This window comes from Colius striatus, chromosome 25 (genome assembly GCF_028858725.1).
Source record: "Colius striatus isolate bColStr4 chromosome 25, bColStr4.1.hap1, whole genome shotgun sequence".
Classification (NCBI taxonomy): Eukaryota; Metazoa; Chordata; class Aves; order Coliiformes; family Coliidae; genus Colius; species Colius striatus.
Window position 1 is genome coordinate 3,909,299 of NC_084783.1, and position 21,763 is coordinate 3,931,061.

A 21,763-nucleotide genomic window follows, 5' to 3' on the forward strand; every position below is an offset into this window, starting at 1 on the left:
TGGGAGTGCCCTCCTCCACTGTAAATCAAAGGAATGAAATCTTCTGCTGCTCTGCACCTTCCAAGGCCTCGCTACGGACGCCGGGACACGTCTGGGCGAATTAGTGAGGTTCCAGGGTAGGGAGGGATGACAGTCGGGCTGCCGAGCCGACAGACCCTCTGGAGAAGGGTCAGTGACACCATTAATGGGATGCAGACATTCCCGAGCTCGAGCTGTTCTGCACCCTGCCAAGAGTTCTAGTGCTTTCTTTCTTTACAGTTTTAAGCACAATTTCAGGCCCATAAAACATCAGAGAAGACAGAAGCTATTATCCTGGCCATGACAGGAGTCCCTAATGGGACACACATACACTGCAAATACCTAGAACTAATGATGCTGGGCTTTTACTGTTCCCCATCTGTTCAAGGGTATTTTAAAATGTACCAAATCAGGTTTACCCCTGTAATGTTTATTGCTGCTCTGAGACTAATAAATGACTGCGAGCGCAATCAAACATTTATCTGGCTTGGCTCAGTCCTGAAGAGGAGAAGAGCCCAGGCCACTTGCCTTTCACAGGGGGCATCCTGGAAAGTGTTTCCTCCAATCCTTGGATATTCATCTGGTGACCCTTACCTAGCAGTCAAGTGGATGCAAAACAGCAAAAGAATCAAACCCCTTTCTTTTCAGACCAGACGGATGGGGCAAGCACAGAACAGCCCTGAGCCACAAACACACACTGCCCAGGGGTAAAACAAACTTCCTTATCAGCATGGATAATCTGACTTCCACTGGTACTTTAGCCAAGCTCTGCTGAACTATTTCTACTTAATGTTAGGAAAAAGACTTACTTGTATTGCTAGAAAAAGAACTTTCCAGTATTAGAGGGGGTGCACAGCTGCCCTCTGTCTCAAGTCACACAATCCCAGCATGGTGAGGGCTGGAAGGGCCCTGCAGAGGTCATTCAGTCCAACCCCCCTGCAGAAGCAGCTCCCACCTAGATCAGGTCACACATGAACGTGTCCAGGAGAGTTTTGAAGAGCTCCAAGGAAGGAGCCTCCACAGCCTCCCTGGGCAGCCTGGGCCAGGGCTCCCTCACTGAAACACTGAAGGAGTTTTTCCTTATGTTTAAATGGAGCTGTTTGTGTTTCAGTTTCATCCCATCACCCCTTGTCCTGTTGCTGGATACAACAGAAGTGCCCCTCCCATCCTCAACATCCACCTTTTAAATACTTGTAAGTGTAGATGAGATTCCCCCTCAGCCTTCTCCAGGCTGAAAATCCCCAGGTCCCACAGCCTTTCCTCTTCATAGAGATGTTCCCATACCCTGATCATCTTGGTGGCCCTGCACTGGCCTCTCTCCAGCAATTCCCTGTCTCTCTTGAGCTGGGGAGCCCAGAACTGGCCACAGGACTCCAGATGAGGCCTCACCAGGGCAGAGGAAGAGGAGCAGAACCTCCCTTGACCTACTGTCCACACTTTTTTATGCCCCCAGGATGCCATTGGCTCTTGCCCATGAGGGCATGTTGCTGCTCATGTTTATTTGCTGCTCACCAGCACTCCCAGGTCTCTCTCCTGGAGCTGCTCTCCAGCAGGTCACCCCCAGCCTGTCCTGGTGCTGGGACTGTTCCTCCCCAGATGCAGGACTCTGCACTTGCCCTTGTTGAGCTTCATGAGGTTCCTCTCTGCCCAAAGTCCCAGTGAAAGAGTCCATAAACCCTCCCCAGCTCCCACTGTGCAGTGCCAGGGAGGGGGAACATGGGTACCAGGCTGCTTTGCTGCACAGCAGGCAACAGTTGGTCTGGTTGTTAAATCCACTCACAGAGTGGCTGTGGGCATCTTCCTCTCTGCAAGGCCACCAGTCCAGCACAACTGAATAGAGAGTTGTTTGGTTTTGCAGGGTTGACCTTAAACATGAGACCAAATATGGTTTATCTTATTTTCCAAAGAGTTTTCTGGTTTGCCCCCTTTAACCCCCAACACACACACACACACACACACATGTACCTTAGAGGCTTGAGGTGAGAAATGAAGTGCAGTTTCCTCAAGAAGAGATGCCAGCTACAGCCATTGCATGGGCTCTCCTGTCAGCTGGCGTGCTGCGGCTTACGAGCACCATGGCTGCACAGTCAGAAAAACTCAGGTATCAGAGAACACCCAAAACATCAGCTGCTGCCACTGAATTCCTCTGGGTAGGAAAATGTCAATAAAACAGGGGAGAAGAACACTGAAGCATTTTGGGAAGGCAATCATGAAGGAATGACACACTCTGAAGAGGATTAATGGTATTCCATATCCCATTTGTTACTAACCTAAGCAAGTACCCTTTCCATAAACATATGGAAACATTAAAACCAGAAAATCCATTCTTTTTTAACTTTGAAGCTTGTATCAAGTTACATTTCATCCTTTCAAAATGTGCTTGTTATCTGCCAAGACTGTTCTGCAGTGTTTCTGGCTTCTGTGCCAACCCAAATGAACAGAGAATGGAGTAAATTAACTGCCCGAGAGCGAGAAAGGGGAGCTTGCCCACTGACTCGAGCATATTATACAACAACAAGTACTTTTCATTAATTTATTATTGGCAAACCAGCAAATAGATAGGAACAGATGAAACTGTGCATCACTGTAGATTTAGAATGCAGAGCTGAACCGAGGAGCGTGTGTTCTCCCCCGTATCAAACCCAAAGGTGCTTCGATTTCATTATTAGAGAAGAGTCTCACTGAGTGGATCTGAGGTATGGAGTTCATGCTTTACACAGGCCTGGTCAATGGTTTGTTGGCAAAACAGACAGTAGATATCATCTCTAAAGGTTACAGCACAGTATTTATTCCACGGCAGAACACGACGGTTTCTGTAAAAAGAGGACTGCATCCATCAGAATCCAACTCCTACAGGTACAAAACAAAGCCCTTGGAACAGAATACCTGATACAAGGAGAAAGTTTCAATTCGTTCATCAGTCAAATTAATTAGAAAAACAATGGCTTGGAGGAAAGGAAAGTTCAGGGAGTAACAGTGTTCTGTGCTGTAAACACAGAGCCTACAAAAACGACAGGAATCTCTTAATTTCAATCACTCACTGGCAAAGACAACCACAAGAAGAAAACCATTCCACTTGGACTTCCACCATATCATGATGCCAAGTGTCTTATTTACAAGTCAAGGGAGAAAAGTTTCAAGCTTATGAAGAAGTAGCACCCACCTCCTTTACTGTAGGAAGAGTTTGGATGGACACGTACTGGTGGAGGGCTGGGGGAAAGGGAAAGGCAGCTGGGTCCTAAAGCAGAACCTTGGGTGCTCTTTGCTGGGGTGGCTCGGCCCAGATGTGCAGCTGCAGAGCTTTTATTGCCAGGGAAGCCAAAGAAATTCTTGGCAGTTATAAAAAAATCATGCCAGTTTATATCTAATCGAGCTCCCAACATGGCTTTAGTGTTGCAAACATTGGATGCCCCGAGGAAGGGAGGATTTCTGGACTAGGGTATCATGCTGCTATCTGGAGGGTGTGAGGAAGGGTGTCATCCAAGCAGTGAAGAACCAACTGAGATCAGAGGTGTGCAGGGGAAAAAAGAAGAAGTCAGCTTTGAAAAGCAAGAAAATGCTGCCAGAATCCAAGCACCAGAGCTCTTCTAGCCCCCACTGTCCCTTTATTGCTTCTGGAGGTCAGTATGTTATACAGGTTTTGGCTTTTTTTGTTTGCTAAAAAAAAACAACAGAGCAACATACAATGATTTTTGGAGCTATTGATAAAAATCACACCTGAACTCCTTTGAACACCCCACAGTAGGTAAGTTACTCCTGAGCTGTCAATGTTTGCAATGTGTATCATAGAATCATAGAATGGTGAGGGTTGGAAGGGAGCTTTAGATCTCATCCAATCCAAGCCCCCTGCAGAAGCAGCTCCCACCTAGATCAGGCTGCACAGGAACGTGTCCAGGTGGGTCTTGAAGCCCTCCAAGGAAGGAGCCTCCACACCCTCCCTGGGCAGCCTGTTCCTGTAGCATCGTTAAAAATAGGAAAAGTTGGCAAAATGCACCCCCCCATCACAAAAAAAAAACAGAAAGAAAAGAAAAGCTTTTTCCAGCTGTAACATCTGTTAAGTCTAACTAGCTGACAAGTGCTCCTGATGAAAGGAGCTTGCCAGAACACTACATAAGAGGAGGAGGGACTTTACGGGGGAGGGAACACAAGCTGTTTTTTTCTCCTTCCCTCACCCACAAAATGCACAATAGCATTTGCAAACAACAAAGAAACACCACAGCATCCTGCTAACATGCAACACAGGCGACTGACTTCGCTGGGCTGACAGGGAGGTGTGCTGTTACCTCTGGGTGGTTACCTGGGGCAGTATGACTGGAGCACAGGCTATCCCAGCAAAAGATTCTGGGAAATGCAGGTCCCTTTCCCATTCATCCGTTTCTGTGTTGTACACCTGCACAATGCTCGTGACATTGTTCAGATGCCAGTTGTATCCTCCTACGATATAGATCTTTTTCTCTAGTAAACAACAGCCAGCTTCTGACTGACCTGCACGCATGGGGCTCACCGTGGTCCATTGGTCTGTTTCAGGCACGTAATATTCCACAGCCAAAACATCAAAGCAACGGTCAACGTGGTCCATGCGGCCTCCCAGAGCGTAAATGCGACTGTTTGCACTGACCATGGCGTGCAGAACTCTGGGTTCATTCATGGGGGTTTTAAACTCCCACTGATCCACTGCAGGGTCGTAACAGTGCAGGGCTTTTTTGTCCTCCACCGAGATGCCGTACCCACCCGAGATGTACAGCTTGTCCCCCACCGTGGCTCCGGCATGTCCCCACGTCCTGCGTTTCAAGGAGCACACGTAAGTCCACTCGTTATTTTTGGGGCAATACTTCTCTACGGAAGCCAGGCTGCCCGAGCGGTTCCTCCCTCCCGTGGCATACACCATGCCGTGGAGGACGTTGAGCTGGAACTGGATCCTGCTCTCCTGCATGGCCTGGATGCGCAGCCACTGGTTCAGGTGCGGATCGTAACGGTAGCAGATATCCACGGCTCCCTCGCCGCTGCGGTACTGCAGGTGCTGCCCTCCTACGATGTAGACGAAGTTGTCCAGCACGGCCACGCAGGAGTGGCTGCTGCCCACCTCCATTTCCGTCAGCTCCTTGAACTGGCGCACGCTGGCGTCCGGCAGGTAGTAGACTTTGCAGCTCACCGTGCGGTCGTTGTCGGTGTAAGGGGTGCCACCGAAGGTGATGAGGGACAGGACATCCGAGCGGATGGTGGTGCGAGGGGACTGCATCTCGTGCTGGCGAAAGGGCAGGATCTGGTAATTGAAGGCTTCCAGCAAATACTGTCGGCACAAGACGTCCTCCACCATGATGTCCAAGGTCTGGACGCTGTCCACCAGCTCCGAGGACTTCATGAGAGGGAAGCGGATGTGGCAGAGCACCTGGCTGGCGTTGGCACGGCGCGTCGGGTCGTACTGCAGCCAGCGGACGGCGGCGCGGAACAGGTCTATTTCACTGCAGCTTTTCAGTTTATTGCTCTGCAAGAAGAAGACGAGGCGCTCCAGTGGCAGGTGGAGGAAATCCTCTTCCTCAGAGATCTGGAGGAAATGCCTAAAAGTGAATGCATCGACCGATTCCTTCAAGGATGCGAGGCTAAAGGTGGTGGCCATCTGCCCGATATTGAGACACGTTTCCACGCTCATGGCAGACTTCAGAAATTCTTCGCAGAGCTCCACGACAGGCACCATCTGGAGGAAGACAGCAGCTCCCAGCACATCCTGAATACAGTCAAGATCAAGAGTCACTTCAGCGCTGTATGCAAAGTCAATGATATGTTTCAGTCCTTTTGCAGATACACCTTTCAGTTCGATCACATCCTGGCTGGCTTCTCTCATCCCGCCTGTGAACATGGCCCTGGAGGTCAAAACACAAACACAATTTTTTTCCCCCCTTTTAAATAAGTGTAAAATGATGTATCACTTCAGGGTTTTATGTTGTTTTTTGGTTTTGTTTTAAACATACTGATTCTCTTAAGAAAGATGTGGAAAGGGGAGGAACAAGTCAAGGCTAAATCTCTAAAAGCCAGGAGAAACCAGAGCGTGCAATGGCTTATATAAAGCTTGCATAAACAGTGCACCGAGAAGTAATATTCACAAAGTTCACTTTTCCAATCCTACTGGCAGCATAAACAAGAGCAGACTACAAGACAAAGCTTCTGGAAGTAGGCAGAGCTACCAGAGCAGGGGATGTGGAACGCTGGACACCAACGACTCTGTGGCACTCACCAACCAAAGGACACAACGGGACCCGCACCAGCAGCGGTAACGATACCCAAAAGAGTTTACACAGGATTTGTGAGCACAAAGAAAGAACATACCTCAGCAGACACCTGTGTTTGGGAGGTCAGCAATCCTCTGAGCTTGCCTGCAGATTTCAGTCAGCCCATTATACTGTAGGCTAGCTACAAAATGGCTTAAATATTGCAGATGCAACACATCCTACGAACAGCTTTGGTAACCACAACACAGCTTCCCCTCCAAGGTTCATCCCCAATGCCTTAAGAAAAATAGGAGCTGCAGCCACTTCAGAGAAGGTCTGTCATGACACAGGGCGACGGCAGGGGGCTAACAGGCAATTAAACCAAAAAAAAACCCAACCCAAGAAAAGAAGATTTTGTTACAGCACAGCTGCAAGCACATCAGTTGACCAGGCCACGCAGAGATTAGGCCCTAGATCACCTCCTTGGGAGGCTTCTAAATTCCACAGGAAGCACATACCACGCCAAGGGCTGCGCTCAGACATCTCATAAAGCACTCTCGGAGAGCAGCGCTGCGTTTCCCAGCCGCAGGGCCGGTGGGTGTGACGGGGACGTAACTGCACATTTGGTTTTTATACGTTTACATTAAGTTTCAGCAGTTTTTGTTATATATGGATAGCTCGGGGGCAAAGGTTTGCGCTCTGTGTAGCGTTCAACAAGCAGTAGCAGAGCGGTTCTGGGGAAGCCAAAGTCAAACCAGGTTGCTGGAAGAGCTGTGATATGGAATTTCACCGCTCACTGCCACTGTATGTCACAGTCTGGCTACGGAATGGCAACCAAAAGGCTTTTTAAGCAGCTGCCTGCATGTTTGGGGCTGGTTTTGCCACCATCGATAACCTGCCCTTCTCCACAGGAAAGGTAAATTCACTGCGAAGGGGCGCCGTGGTTAGAGCTGCCGTAGGAAGCTGCAGTGACTCCAGGGTGCAAGTCAGTCAGAAAAAATGCTGAACAGACCCTGCTCTTCTGCATCAACAGAGGGATAAAGCAATATCTTGGGAACACTGTCAAAAAAACAGGAGGTCCAAGTTTCCCGTCCAAACCAGGCTCGAAAACCTGCTGCCGTCCAGCATAAACCCAAGAAATCCTAAATGACCTAAATAAGGAAATATCTGCATAGGAAATCAGCTTTCTGTAACCGAGTGACCAGGATACTGTTCGCAATTATTTGTCCATAAAGCAGATGAGAGCATTCTGCTAAAATCCCCTCGCATATCCCCTGGCGCAGAACAGCCCGCTGCCCTGATCCCCTGCCCCAGAGGACGTGCACACACATGTGTGCTCCTGCCTCAGCTACACAGAGCTGAATGAGCACGAGGAAAGGAATAAAAAGCATTACTGTTGCCATGATGAAGACAAACCATCAGATAGAATGCAACTCCTTTCAAAAGTGTTATGGTTCTAAAATGCTGATTATATAAAGGCCTCAATTTCACTCTTTTCCCTCCCCCCTTCTGCATAACAACAGAGTATTTTCAAAGGCTAGATTATTGTGCCATTGTTCCCCAGGACAACCTTCCTTAGCTCCACAGAAGTTATAACAAGAAACCTACTCAGCAATTATGTTTCGACAGCGAAAACACACTAGCAGTGCCACTGCATCCAGCATTTATGAATACAAATAGTGCTATTAGCATTTGGTGGGGGATCAGCTCCATCATTAATTGCATGCCTGTTAGGGAGAGTGATAAGCCTGGAGGGTTTACGTTACCGAAGGGAGAGAGAACAGCATAGAAAAGTCATGTGTACCTAAGAGAGGCATCATCAGAGCAGCTGAGGAAATGGGTGAAGGGATAGAAGGGAGGTGCCAAGGGATACTGAAGCCCCTTGTTCTTGGTTATCTGCTCAGCAAACCAGTCTGCTTGGCTTGGGAAGGAATCTACTCAGGAAGGGACTGCAGACCCTGCTGAACAGCCCCCTTCCCACCTTTACTGGTTGTGACCTGTGGTCCAGAAGGACATCCAGGCCAAGTTTCCTGTTGTTCTGAACCTTCCCCACACCCCTTGCCCCCAGCATGTCTCTCACCAGGGGTGCCAGAAAAGAACCCTAATCCAAAAGAGAAGTCATAGAGAAGTCATTCCAAGTCAGAGAATCGTTACAAGGGAGTTTGACAGAGGCAAGATGGATGAATACGTATTTTTGCTAAAGACTAGGTTTCCTGCTCTGCAATTGGCTCACCCTGCATTAATTTGGCTGATAAAACTCATCTCCACGCTTTAGTTTTCTACCCACACAAGATGGGACAATTCTTTGCTGTCTCCCAGCGGTGTGGGCAATGTACCAGCAAGCTGCTTCATACCCTGCTGCCTGTGAACATCAACACCACAGACAGATCAGAGGTATTTAGAGATAACAGGAGTGTATTTACAATGGGCACCATCTCAATGGGATGACTCATTTCAGAGCTGCCACTTCGGAAGCATCTCAGGCAGCTCCAGGGCAAAAAGCCTGTTTCCTTCAGCAGGCAGAGCACCTACCAATGCTGCTGCAGAGGTGGGTTCAAGACCTGGGCTTGAACTTGCATCTTGGCCCAGAGGATGCATTCAAACAAACCTGATCTGCATGCAGAGTGCCTGGCTCCGAGCCCCTGCGTGCCTGCAGGTAGTCCCATCGACATCCATGGGGCAAATGGTACCTCCAAGGGGTTGTGCGTGGGTGTGATTTTGGGGTGTGGTGGGAAGGTTGGGGTGGGGGAGGATGGGGAAACAGAAAAGCAACGGGAAAGGTAAAAATGCCTGCTTCCCTATTGGATTCTCACCTGAAATAGTCACTGCAGGCAGCCAAGACAACTTTATGAACCTGAAACACTTCATTATTTATAGTGAGGATGACATCAAGCAGCTGAGCCTGAGCTCGGAGCGAGGCCAGTCCCTGCAGTAGAGTGGTGCTGTGGCCAGGAGCAGAGAACGTGCATTTCAGGGTGCTGTTCTTGTCAGCCATGCTAAAAACAGAACAAGAGAGACAGGCTGGTTTTAAATTAAAACAATATGTGGTATACCTACAAAGCATGCTGGGGAAGATACCGTAACGTGAAGCAGTTTGAACACAAACTCCCAGCTCAATAGCCACACAGAACATCATGACATCAGTACCTCAGTTGTATTCCCTTCTCCCAGCACAAGAGAGACTTCCAAATGTTTAAGTTATACTTTGGCCTTCCCAACAGCCCATCATGCTGCAGCACACGTGGGCCTCAGAGACCATCCAAACACCAGCTAGTGAGGCCAAAATCTCCAGGGAACATTGGTGTCCCCACGCTACAACTACCCCAGAGTCCACCCTGACCTTGACTTCAGCCACGAGGCTGAAGCACAGTTGCTTACTCTTCTCACCACCTATCCTGACTGCAGCTGTACTGCCCAAGGACAGCCCTGCTAGCCCTATTTGACCCTCTCCTTATTCCTGACCCCTGAGGAGCAAAAGCAAGATCTTACATAGCACTGGCTGCTCTACATAACACTGACTGTTTGAACTGCACTGTAAACAGTCCCCTCCCAGTGTCAATATTGCTTTGGTTCTCCCAATGCCTCTCGCACGTGTTCCCCAACACAGAGAGCATCATTCTTAGATTCACTTGGCCTCAGATGCACTTGTCAGCGAGAACACTGCACTGGGAGGTGAAAATCAGCAGTTATCTCTGCACAAGTGGAAAAGACTACTAGATGCTGTGTGCCTCTCTGAAAACCACTACAATTCTGCTGCAGATGTCCTGAGGAAGGCGACAGCAGGGCCAGCATGTCCTGCCCACGAAACAGGGACCACTCACACCCACAGGAGCGTGGGATCCTCAATTCATCTGCAAATTCAATCCCACTCTGAACTACTTTTCAGGATCAAGATCCGAGTCCTTCTGGGAAAGAAAACATGCACAAGGAGCAGTAATCAGGATGGGGTTTATGTTTTCAGAAGCATCTTGCTATTTGGTCACTGCATTTTAAGAAATAGTTTATGGAAATGTGATGTAAAAACTCCCAAGTGGATCACACCGAATCTGGAAAGCTGCATCACTTGCTGCCGAGCCCACAGAGGGACAGTGTGCTTAGGACTGTACTTAAAGAACTGTTATGATTTTTTAGGTAGAAAATAAAATAGTAGAGAGACAAAGCCCCAGTGCACCAGGGGCTGGAGAACCCTACCGTTTGCTAACAACCGTCCCTAAGAATTCCCTGCCTAAACAACAACAAAAGCCACGCAAACAATGGACAAAACAAGTAAGCAAGGTCAGAGAAGAGTCAGGGAGGTAGGATAACAAAAAAAGGGGATGTAAACAATTCTCAAACAATAAGGAACAATGAACAGGGCTTGCTACTTGCAGAACTTATCAGACCGCAATTTCCTGCAAGCTTTACAGAAGAGGCAAGTTAGGGGAAATCTGTGATGTTCATCAGAGCACTGAGAGGGCAGCAGCCTTGTGCTAGCAGCTCTAGAGCTCTTTGGGATGCTGCAGGATGCAGATATTAAATCTTTGCAGTCTGGCTTAAAAGCCCTCATGTTTGGGAACGTGCCTCAAGATTGATACAAGTTCCTCCTGGGGTGGCTGATACCAGTCAGCTGTGCTTCTTGTAGCACAGATCCGAAATTCCTACTTTAAAGTCAAAGCATACTAAAAAAGTCTTAGTTCAGAGAGTGGAATCCAGCTACAACATCCCTCCTAGAATAAAAAGGATTAGCCAAAAGTCAGTTGCTGACAAGACCTTTATCCATTACTCTGCGAGCCAAGAAATGTCTGTCCACTCCAGCTCTTCCCATGGCAAAAGAGGAAAGAGATGGGAGGGAGCGAGTGCATGAATATTCATCACCTCAAACTCCTTTTACTCTCCTCTCCGGAACAATGGCTTTGATTCGCTGGAGGCTAAAGGAGGAAACATCAAGCATGAGCTGGGAAATGATCTCGTCTCTGAGCAAGGTATCATTGACCCAGCAAACTCATTTTGCTTCACAATGGACAGCTAAAATACACACAGCTTCTGCAGCTCGCCTGGGAGATGGTCACTCCTGAGTCTGCCATAACTTGGTCAGACTCGATCTCCTGCAGGATTCTTCTCATGGGAACGTTCTTTAGCAGGTTTTCTTCAGACCACTTTGAAACATTCCTTTTCCCAGCCAAGTGCTTCTCCCTACACCATTGCCTTCACTCCATCCACAACCCTCCCAGTGCGGGCGCCTCTGCAAACAACGAGCTTTACCTGAACAAATATTCCTCTTTCTTCCTTTTTATCAATTAACTTTTACAGGCACTGTTAATAACCACAATGTGAGTTTAAAGTAGATAGAGGACTAAATCTGGGCAGCTAGATATTTCTGTGCTGGCATAAACATGTTGGCATATGCAATTCATCTCAATAGGTAATTGTGAGCAGCTATCCCTGAAAAACTCCCTGTACTAGTTCCTTCCTCTGTTTACAGGTATAGAATAAAGGATCCAATGATTACACAATCTTCCAGGGGAGAGGGGGGGAGGAGGGGAAAGGCAGAACAAAACCTATCAGTAAGAGAGACATTGATAATGTCCAGTTCTCTGCAGTCTGTAAAAAAGAAAAAGAGAATGATGAGAAGAAACACACAAACTGGAAGCAAAAGCAAATCAGCACAAAGCATGAAAAATCAAGTAAGAGACTTTACTAAAAAAACAAAGAGGGGGGAGGTGAGAAAACAGGAAAAAAAAACTGTGTTTGCAGGGCTGTTAGTCTAAAGGGATCTGTGATAAAAGCAGCTTTGGCTCGAGGCAGGCGGCTGTAGGTGCATTGTGCTGCCTGGCCTTGCTTCCCACTCCTCTAGGAACAGGGGATGAGAGAGGCAGCAGTTGGATGGCAGAGTCTAGGGGGGGCGGGAAAAAGCCACAAAAGGAAGCCTTGAACATCTGAAAGAGCCTTTGTGAGGCTGTCCCTATCTTATTTGAGATCTGAATATGCCATGTACTTGTTGCTTAACAATTTGTTACAGGAGAAACAGCCTCGCAGACAAACTTGGGAAGAGTTGCATCTCCTCCTCAGCAGTTCAGAACATGCCTTCAAGATAAAAGCATTTCATCACACAACAGTGAGAAAGTGTTTATTCCACCCTTTCCCCCTTCCCTTTCTGAGGGAGGCAGGGCTGGAGAGCTTCTGGAATTTTCCTTGGGTTTTCATCTTTGTCCTCAGAAGGATGGTGCTGAGTGATGTCCTTGCCCTGCCCCAGAGCCTTGCAGAGGTTTCTGTGCCCGCAGCATCCTTTGGCAGGGGCCAAGCCCAAAGGAAGGTCAAGTGTGTCTGGTTGTACTCAGCCACATTCATCCTTTGCAAGAAATGTAAAGCCTGAAAGTCACGTTCACATCAGGCAGCACTTCCAGTGCCCATCCCACGGGCTTCACAGGGATCTGCAAGCAGACCTGAAAACATTTACACGATCAGGGCCTCTAACAGGAGTATATTGCTATAAAGGTGACTCCACTGGAATAAAAATCCCACTTTCCACATGGAAACAGCTGTAGCAGTGAAAGGCATCTTTATATTCATGTAACTGCATCCATTGCAGGAGTGGAGGGGGCAGCTGGGACTGAACAGACACGTCGATTCAGGAGCGATCCATTTTGGGCAGCAGCCTCAAAGACTCCGATAACATCAGTGGTACCCCATTTTGAGAAAGGGAACATGTAATGGGATTGAGGATTTGTCTCCAAGCTGCTGGTCTGAAGCCAGATTGCTTTCAATCCTCTCCAGTCACTGCAGGACAGAGTTCAGCGTGGCACATGTGACCGTAGGTTGGGAGAAATCAACTCGAAACCGCACACACGTTGAAGGCTTGTGAAAATGCTAAAGCAAGGGTTAAGGGAGTGGTTCCAGCCAGACAGGGAAGGCAAACAAGCCCAGAAATCCTCCTGCTGCTGCTGCACCTATTTCAGGAGCTGGGCCATGTGCTCATCCTTGCCCCAAGCACGCTGACCGCATCCGTAGCCGAGACCTTTCTGAACAAGGGCTGCTTGATTTTTGATCAGAAGTAGAGAGAACACATCAGAACACAGGGCTGAGCCCAAGAGGCCCCTGAAGCTGATGGGCTGAGAGATATTTAAGGGCCCTACTTCAAGAATCACAGTTCAGATGAGGCACAAAGAATATCCCAGAGAACAACCATCCCCTGTCTCTGCCTCCTCGACTCTCCACAACACCACGTGTAATCCAAGATGCGTTTCAAGCTAATGAATCATTTTTACCAAATCTGTGCTGATGATTAAAAACATCAAAGCTGGAATTAAAGGCTTACCGAGCCCAAGTTCACATTTCAGCATGTTTGCAACTACTGCACAAGTACAAATGGAGAGAATTATACCAACCAGATTATAACATTGCAGTGATTGAATTAAATAAGAAAGATCTTCTGCTGCACAACTGCCTGTTGTCTTCTGCCTCTTCTTTTATAACAGTGTGCGCTTTGGAAGGAGGGAGAGTTCAGTGCCAGAGAGCCTCACTCTCCATCCCAGTTCAGCATCCTTGCTGATATCCACCCACGTTTTCCCACTCTCTGGGCAGGTGGTGCTTGGTAATTTTTCATACAGGACAAACTCGAGGGGGTTGGCAAGATTTCTAAGCAGGGCAAACTTCCAACAGTCAGCCTCTACAGCAAACACAAGCTCTAAAGGTAGGACCCCGCGGGGCATGGCTGGGGTACAAAAGAGGAGGGAAGAAAAGGAGCAGTGTGTGTGTGTGTGTGTGTGTTTGCATGCACCAAGTACCAAATGCTACAGATTTTCTGGGGATAAACAAAGGACTGGAGATTGCAAAATAGCCAGTGAGGCACCTTCTGAGCACCCAAGCCTGCAAGAGGGGTTTTTTCACGGTGAGAGCCACGGGACTAACAAAGCTGAAGAGTAACTTTATTTAGAACATAGGGTATGAATATTAAGGACCTTCTTTAAGAACCTTTGAAAGGCAGCATTATAGATATTTTAATAATGCAAATCATTTCATGCCTTTAGTTTCATGCCTAAGTAAAAAACACATTCAGATTCTGATTTTTAAACTACAATTAAGACACTTAAAATCAAAACAAAAGTCAAACTCCCTCAGATAAGTCACTGGTAGCCATGGTTACTGTAATATTTCAGATCCTGAGGCTTTATATCACATGCCCAGATGATGAAAATGAGTTTTCAGCACTGCACACTAACAAATGTTCCATTAGGGCAAAAAGGCTAAACCTCTCACTGTACATTTGCTGCTGCATGGACTCGGGTCAGGACTTTCAGACAACGCTGCCGTGGCCTTTACACCCCCCAGTGAAAAGGCATCAAGAGGCTTCCTTGAAGTTTGGGGGCAAGGAAGATGCTGCCAGGCCATGAGACTTGAAAACACCCGCCCTGTTAACCTACTTAGGTTCCTAGCAGCAAGCAAGACTGTCACCAGCACCCCATCAGAAACACTATGTACCATTGTTTCCCTGCCCAAATTAGCGATAACAGTAAGGCCTCAATGATCAGCAACTAATTAAACATTAACACATCAAATGAAAGGGATGTTTTCCTGAGAAACATAACCATCCTTAGGAAAGATATGCAAGCAAAACTCATTTAATCCATTTCTTTGTTCCCTTTTCCACCTCCTTCCCTTAACTTCTCCACTTTCTCTCCTCTGCCTCCACTCACTTTCCTCTCCTGACACCCTCTCCTTCATCAACTGCAATAAATACGAGTGGAAAGCCTGAGACTAATAACTCTATTTAAAAGTCAGTAGCGATTTGGAGTGCTCAAATAAAGAGATTATAAATGAGTCTGAATTTTAGAAGGAGAAATGTGTGCAAAAAACGTGGTCTGTCTGCAAAATGCCTGCAGGTGAGCAGCGAAGTTTGAAAAGTCTCACCTTTGACACTTCAAGCCTTGACAACTGAAGGGAAGTCAATGTCCAGCAAAGGGAGAACATGTAACATTCACTGATTTTTAAAAAAGAACAAACCAAGCTTTTTTATTTGCATTACAGGGACCCAAAAGGCTTGTCCTTCTCACAAAGAGACAACCAGGGTCTTGGAAGACAGATGGGGTGCCCCTGGGCTCTCAAGCTCTCCATGGCTGGACAACCCATGCCAGATGTAGCTTTGCAATTAAGTGAAAACAGCAATTAAAGACATCTTTCACAGAAGCCTGCAGCTACCTTAATGTGGCCTTTTAAAGTGCTTTCTGAATCAGATCCTACTGATCCCCTTATTCGCTTATCTGCATCCTGCTGCTCCCAAGCTGGACCCAAGGAGACCCTCTAAACCAAAGGTAAGGCAGCAAGTCGAAGCAAGAGGCTTTTAAACTTAATTTCTTACAAGATACTGGGGTTTTTTGTCCCCTGAAAAGTCCCAGACACATTTCCAAACCTGTTTTTTTTCTTTCTGTTGTTTTTCTGAGCTGGACTCACACAGGGCTCAGCACACACACACACACACACACACACAAATATATTCTGCTCGCAGGCTTCAATCGGTAGGTTGTTTGCAAGCCAAAGGAGGTGGGATCTTGGTTTCTGCTAAAAACACTAATAAAACTGGCTGGCTGTCAAAAGCTGGCTGGCCTGGTAAAAAGGAGCATTGGAGCTCAGAGTGAAAAAAGTGAAGGGTGAAACATCTGAACATATGAAACCTTGTGCCACTTCATGGAGTTTCAACGTGAGGGACTGGTCAGTACATGCTGTACCCAGGACAAATTGGAGGCAGGGGGGTGGGAAGGAGAAAGAACAAGACTCTTAATAATGTTTCTGTCACAGAGCCAAAGTCATCTTTATGCTGGTGCAGGGACAAATGGGAGAATCAGTTTGGTCCTCTTCATTCAGCACCTCAAGTGGCAAACCCAAGTCTCAGATGAGGGCTCTGTGAACCCAGATTTGCACACTGGTAGCACTGGGGTCTTGGAAGGGCACAAAACATCAGGCTGAGATGATCACTTACCAGGATCTGCCATTTCTCTTCTCTCTACCCATATCCAGAGCTACTGCAGAGGATTTTGTCCTGTACAGGATTTTCCTGCAGCCCTGCCCCGACTCTCCTCCGGCAGCAGAGAGCGTGGAGCAGGCAACACGCATCACCCATCCTGAACAACACCCTGCCCCTCTACAATCTCAACCTGTATTTTTACAATGACCAAGAATAGGAAGGTATTACTCCACTCCCCAAACATTGCCATAATTATATTCTTGTCAGCCTCAAACCTAATCCTGCTGAGCCAGGAACAAACTGAGCAAATATAAAAATCACTCTAAGCGTATAAATTACTCTGGCAGCCACAGGCAGTATCACAGCAATGAAAAAGTCAGCTGCCTGCCATTGCTCCCGAGCTCAGCCAGCCACACAAGGACCCCCAGAAGGACAGTGGAGTTTACACCATGTTAAATTTGCCCGTGTATCCACGGTACACAGCCAAGTACAGGCACTTGGTACACCCGATACTCCTGCTGACAGCGCTGCCTTCAACAGCTCCACGTTTCTCCCACCATAAGCTCTTCCAGTCAAACCCTGCCAACCCCCAGCTCTGGAGAAAAGGAAAATGCAAAAAGCAGACCCATCCTTTTAACAACACCCCACGGAGGTGGCTTTAGCAGCCAGAAGCCGCAGCGGGTATGTTCTGCGCCCGCCATCCCCTGCACACCTCTCCCGGCAGCACCCGTGGCAGAGCTGCTGTGCAAAGGCCGAGAGGCACCTAGTGGTGTCAGGAAGCACAGCAGAGCCACCAAGGCCACCCCAAAAGTGACACTCAGCTCAGCCCTGCTTGGTTGCTGGCTTTCTAGGTACCGCCCTAGGCTTCCCTCCACCCCTGATCTTCCATTTGCCCCACTCCAGCATCACGTTTTCACCTCTGGAAACAGAGTGAAGCTGAATCTGTGGCACAGTCACCGCTGCTTTCACCCAAAAGTGCGATGGGACCTGTCTCAGCTTCCCAGCTCTTCACAGCTCAGCAGTGGCTGGGTCACCTTCCCACTAGGGATGGCCCGTTTCAGCTCTGCCAGCAGCAACTAGCAGGGCAGAAAGTTCCCTCCACCATGCAACTCACTCTGTGACCTTCCCACGCAACCGCACCAGGCCCTTCGCTCCACGCCCTGGGAAAACTCAGAAAAACTGCAAAATTCGACTCCCAGGTGCTTGGAGCAGCATCTGTCACGGCCTGTTCCTGCAGCTTCATCCAATTGCATCCTCTGGGCAGTCTTGCAATAAAAACAACAGGAGTAGTTCCATGCAGAGTAGGCACTGCAGCATGCAGCGACCCACAGCACGCCTCTCCTCTCCCTGAGCCTCCACCCTCCGGATTAATGCCTGAGAGCAGCCAGAGATCTGAAGCAAAAGCAACATAACATGACGAAATGGCAGACAACAGAAGAAAAACCACCATTTCTCTTGAAAGCCAACTAAAGAAATCATGGTTTCTAGCAGATGCAAGCAGCTGCCCCAGCACTTGGCATCGTAACACCAACTCCGATTCAGTTCCAGGATCAAATCCTCTTACTGCTGCAGCTGTTTGTAGCCCACTTCCTTCCTTACCCAAGTCCTCCACACTTACCTTCTGACAGGCTTGTGCCCATCCTAAACATCGTGATGTTCCCCAGCTTGTTGGGCAGCTCAGTTCTGCATCACCCTCACTGCATCACTTGAACAGAGTTAAGCCCAGACCACCAGAAGTTACAGCAATGGCTCTTCTTGAGAGTCACCGAATTCTCTGCAAGTTCAGCATCTATTTCCCATATAAATAAGAAACTGGAAGATGCCTCAGCCATCGTCCCATGATGCAAGGCTCTTCCCTACAACACTACACAAAGCTTGGAGGTCAGACAGGAACCTTTAAAGAATCACTGAAGTTTACTTTTGGTCTACATCAAACCTGCAGCTCGGATGTCTCCCAGTTGAAAAAGCAAGAAAGCAAGCAAGCAGTTATTTTTACAGAGATTCAATTAGAGTGTAAACATTTACACCACGTCTACCAGATCTAACAACTAAATCTGTTTTGAAATTGCCATGTGGCAGAGTATAGAACATAGAAACCACACAGAACTAAACTTCCAACAGTCTCAAAAGGCAAAACCAACAAAGTCTAATTGAAGACTGAAGGTCTGTTAAGATTCCAGGCACAGAAACACAAGGCAGATGCACAACCCTTACCATGATGTGCTCCCAACACCGTTTTACTCCAGCCTCTCCTGAATTAGCTCTCTCTCCCACCACTTTCTTCAGAAGGAGGAAGGTTAGGGGAGTTCAAGTCGACTTTCTCTTGATGTGAATGCAGACACATGTACTTTCAGATAAGGCAGAGCTGTGGGTTTCCCTCGCTCATGCATTCTGGTTTTGACAGGTGGGATGGCTTTCAGCAAACACATCAGGGTATAACAATATTCAGGAGGTTTTGGTAAAGTGTTTCTCCAACCTAGCTGCCTTTCTTTCTTCAGGGGATTATTCCCAATGTCAGAGACACTCTGCAGCTCTCCTCTACAGCTTGTCTGGACACCTCAATTAATTCCTGCTTAATGGCCTGCACGGGAGCATCCTCTCTGGCATCTGAAAAGATGTTTTTCCAAGATCTTTGTCACCCTGCTTTGTGCAACCAACACCACAGCAGCATTCACATGCCTCCTTGTCTAAAGCACAGAGAGCTTCTCTGACCTGGGGGTACCAATGGATTTCACCATTTCCCCTGCATGCACTTGCTCACTAATCCCAAAGCACATCTTCAGCAGCAGCACAGTATTACAGAGTGGCTTCTGTAGCCTGAAACTCTCCCTCCACACCGTACAGAGGGTAAAATATGAAACCCATTACTCAGGAAATTCAATCCACAGAGGAAAGAAAGGAAGGGGGGGGAAAGAAAGGCAAGTTTATTTCAATCCAGAAGATTTGGGCCATTTGCTTTTTGATGCATAGCAATGGCCTTATCTCATTCCATCAGTGTGTCGAAAGTCTTTTCCCCATACCTTCTCCTAGAGCATATTCCTTATCGAACAAAAGGCCAAGATCCCAGCAGATAAGTGACTTTTCCTGCCTGGGGGAAGCCAGCATGCTTAGGGTAACCAGCATCAGCCACTCAGTAGCAATTCCAAAGATGGAAATTCTGTCCGTGCTGTTTGAGTAACACTGCAGCACCGAAATGGCATGTGTGTAACACCAAGAGAGGACTCTGTCCTTTTGCCTTAGAGAGTAAATACTCTGTAAGTGCAAGAAACTCACAAGTGGAAGCACCTAACAAGGAATCACTGCAGATAGGGAAAGCCCATGAAATGCTCCTCTTGCTCTGTAGAGACAATGTGGCATGTCCAGCGACCCCCATCAGGTCTCTCCCCTTGTATTCTCCCATAAATCCATCCTTTGAAACAGAAGACTAACAGTCAACAAGAAGCAGTACCCAAACTTCAATGGGCTTTACTTTAAAACAAAGAAAATAAACACGCAGCGATAGGGAACACGATGGAGCTACAGCTCAGGGAGCAAAACTGCTGCAGCTCTAGTCTGGGTGATTTATCACAGCCCTGAAACAAATTACTTCCATTTCTCACTGCTACACACCCAGCACCGAGAAACTCCCAAGTGCCGGATAAGTGGCCCTACCAACACCCATGTGAAAGCGCTGCTGTTCCTGTTCTGAGAGAGGAGAAAAAGGAGGCACAGAGGGAGAAAATGAAATGCCCCAGGCAACAGACCGTATAGTTTACACAGGCAGTTGTTAGGGGGGGAAAAAATACATACACAAGGTGAGAATTCAGACAGGCTTCTCCAGCGCTCAACAATGACTGTGAGAGCTTCCCTCTCCTCAGCATGACATACACCGTGGTTATTTCAGGAGCAAACACAGAGTTGAGGATAAATGAGTCTCTGAAGTGACAGGTTGACAGCGTAACATCCGAGAGACAGCAGACAGCACGACTTTCTGAACACTGTCCAACACGGCAACTTTTGGATGGCGACAAGACAGAAAAGCCCTGGGAACAGAAACTCCTCTACAAAGAGGTACCACCCACAGGGATCCACCTGTAACACCCTCCCAGGTACCACCACGAACTTTGTGCTGTCTGAGTGACCTCACAGGGACCCAAACCAGTGACCCTGGGAGCTGGCTGCTGCATGGAGGGACGGCGTGCAACAGAGTGGGCCTGAAACACCACAAACTTGTGTGTATCTGCAACCCATAATCCTGGTGTCTCTATAAACCCAAAGCCAGCGGATCTACAAACCCTACCCGGGCAGAATCTCTATTTTAGAGCTTCCCTCCCCGTAAAACTCCACCAGGGAAAAGGTTATTATCAGTTATCTTACAGAGGACCCTCATCCCAGGCCCTGCCCAGGACACCCTCTCCACTCCCTCCCCGCACACCGCACCGGGCTCTCGCCAGCACCCCCCAAAAATAAAGGGAAGATCAGTTAATACAGGCGCTCGTCGACGCCGGAGGAAGGAGGCGAAGCGCTGCGGCCGCCCCCGGGCCCACCCGGCCCCCGCCCGCCGCGGCCCCGCCGGGCCGGGCCCCGCGCCCCGCCCCGCCGCCGCCCGCCCTCGGACCCCGGCCTAGGCCGCGGCCGGGCCCCGCTCACCTGCTCGGCCGCTCCGCCGAGAATTCGGCCCCGCCGGACTCCGCCATCTTCGCTGCGCCGCCGCCGCCGCCGGGCCCCGAGCTGGGAGGCGGCGGGAGCCGCGGCGTTAAAGGCGCAGGAGCGAGCGGGGCCCGCGGCGGGAACCGGGAGGCTGCTCCGCTCCCTCCGGGCCTGGCGCCGCCCCGCCGCCCCCCGGGGCCCGTCACCGCCCCGCGCGGCCCCGCGGCTCCGTCCCCATCCCTCGGCTCAGGGGTCCCGGGGGGCTGCCACCTCCCCACGGCTGACGGGGCACAGGGGTCCGTGGTCACCCCGCAGCTGCGGGGTCGCAGCGTCTGTCACCGCCCCAGGCTGAGGGGTCGCAGGGGTCACCCCTCAGGCCGCCATGGGCCCGGTCCGTGCCGCTGGGCTGTGCCCAAGCGCCGAGCGCTTTCCCTCGCCATTGGACTCATCACACGTCTCCTGCAGGGGCCGTCGCGTGTTGTGACCCCGGCGCTGCGGGTACGGCCCTGCTCCCCATGGCCCTGGGGACAAAGCCTCCCGCCACACCGCCGGGATGACTACACACCAGGCGGTTTCTGTACCGCCATACGCGCGCTGTGCAAGAGCGGCGGTTCCCTCCAGAGGGTGCAGTCCTGTCGCCGGCCATCCCCAGCGCTCCAGCTGTGCCGCCCGGCTGCCAAAGACGCCTTTCGCCGCCCCGGATCCCAACACATGGTCGGCATCAGAGTGGCTCCCGGCTCTCCCCAAAGCACCCGGTGGAGAGGAGGCCAAAGCGTCGCGGGGTCCGTGTAATTTCTAAAGCCGTGGTGCATCTGGAGAGAGCGGAGACGCTCCAGAGGACATTCCGATCAATCAGGAAATCGTTCAGAGCGGTGGTGGCTCTGCCAGCGACCGGGGGCACATTTCTTTCATTTCTCATGGCTCCGTGTCCACATCTGTATAAGGGAAAGGGGGAATTCCTACGTGAGAATAA

At 49.2% G+C, this 21,763-nt stretch overlaps 1 protein-coding gene across 6 annotated transcripts; it reads right to left on the minus strand.

Moving 5' to 3' along the window:
• Positions 1–2,564: 2,564 nt before the first annotated feature.
• Positions 2,565–20,950, minus strand: KLHL26 (kelch like family member 26). Of its 6 annotated transcripts, none has more exons than XM_062014960.1 (4): positions 20,791–20,950; positions 9,038–9,220; positions 4,523–5,879; positions 2,565–2,831 (listed from the first exon to the last, which is right to left on the minus strand). In XM_062014960.1, the coding sequence occupies exons 1-4, from the start codon at positions 20,835–20,837 to the stop codon at positions 2,805–2,807; spliced, it is 1,614 nt and encodes a 537-aa protein (XP_061870944.1). In that variant the 5' UTR covers positions 20,838–20,950; the 3' UTR covers positions 2,565–2,804. The 6 variants fall into 6 exon arrangements, with proteins under 6 accessions (XP_061870944.1, XP_061870943.1, XP_061870940.1 ...); XM_062014959.1 differs by having other exon boundaries at positions 4,504–5,879; XM_062014956.1 differs by having other exon boundaries at positions 4,316–5,879.
• Positions 20,951–21,763: the final 813 nt, after the last annotated feature.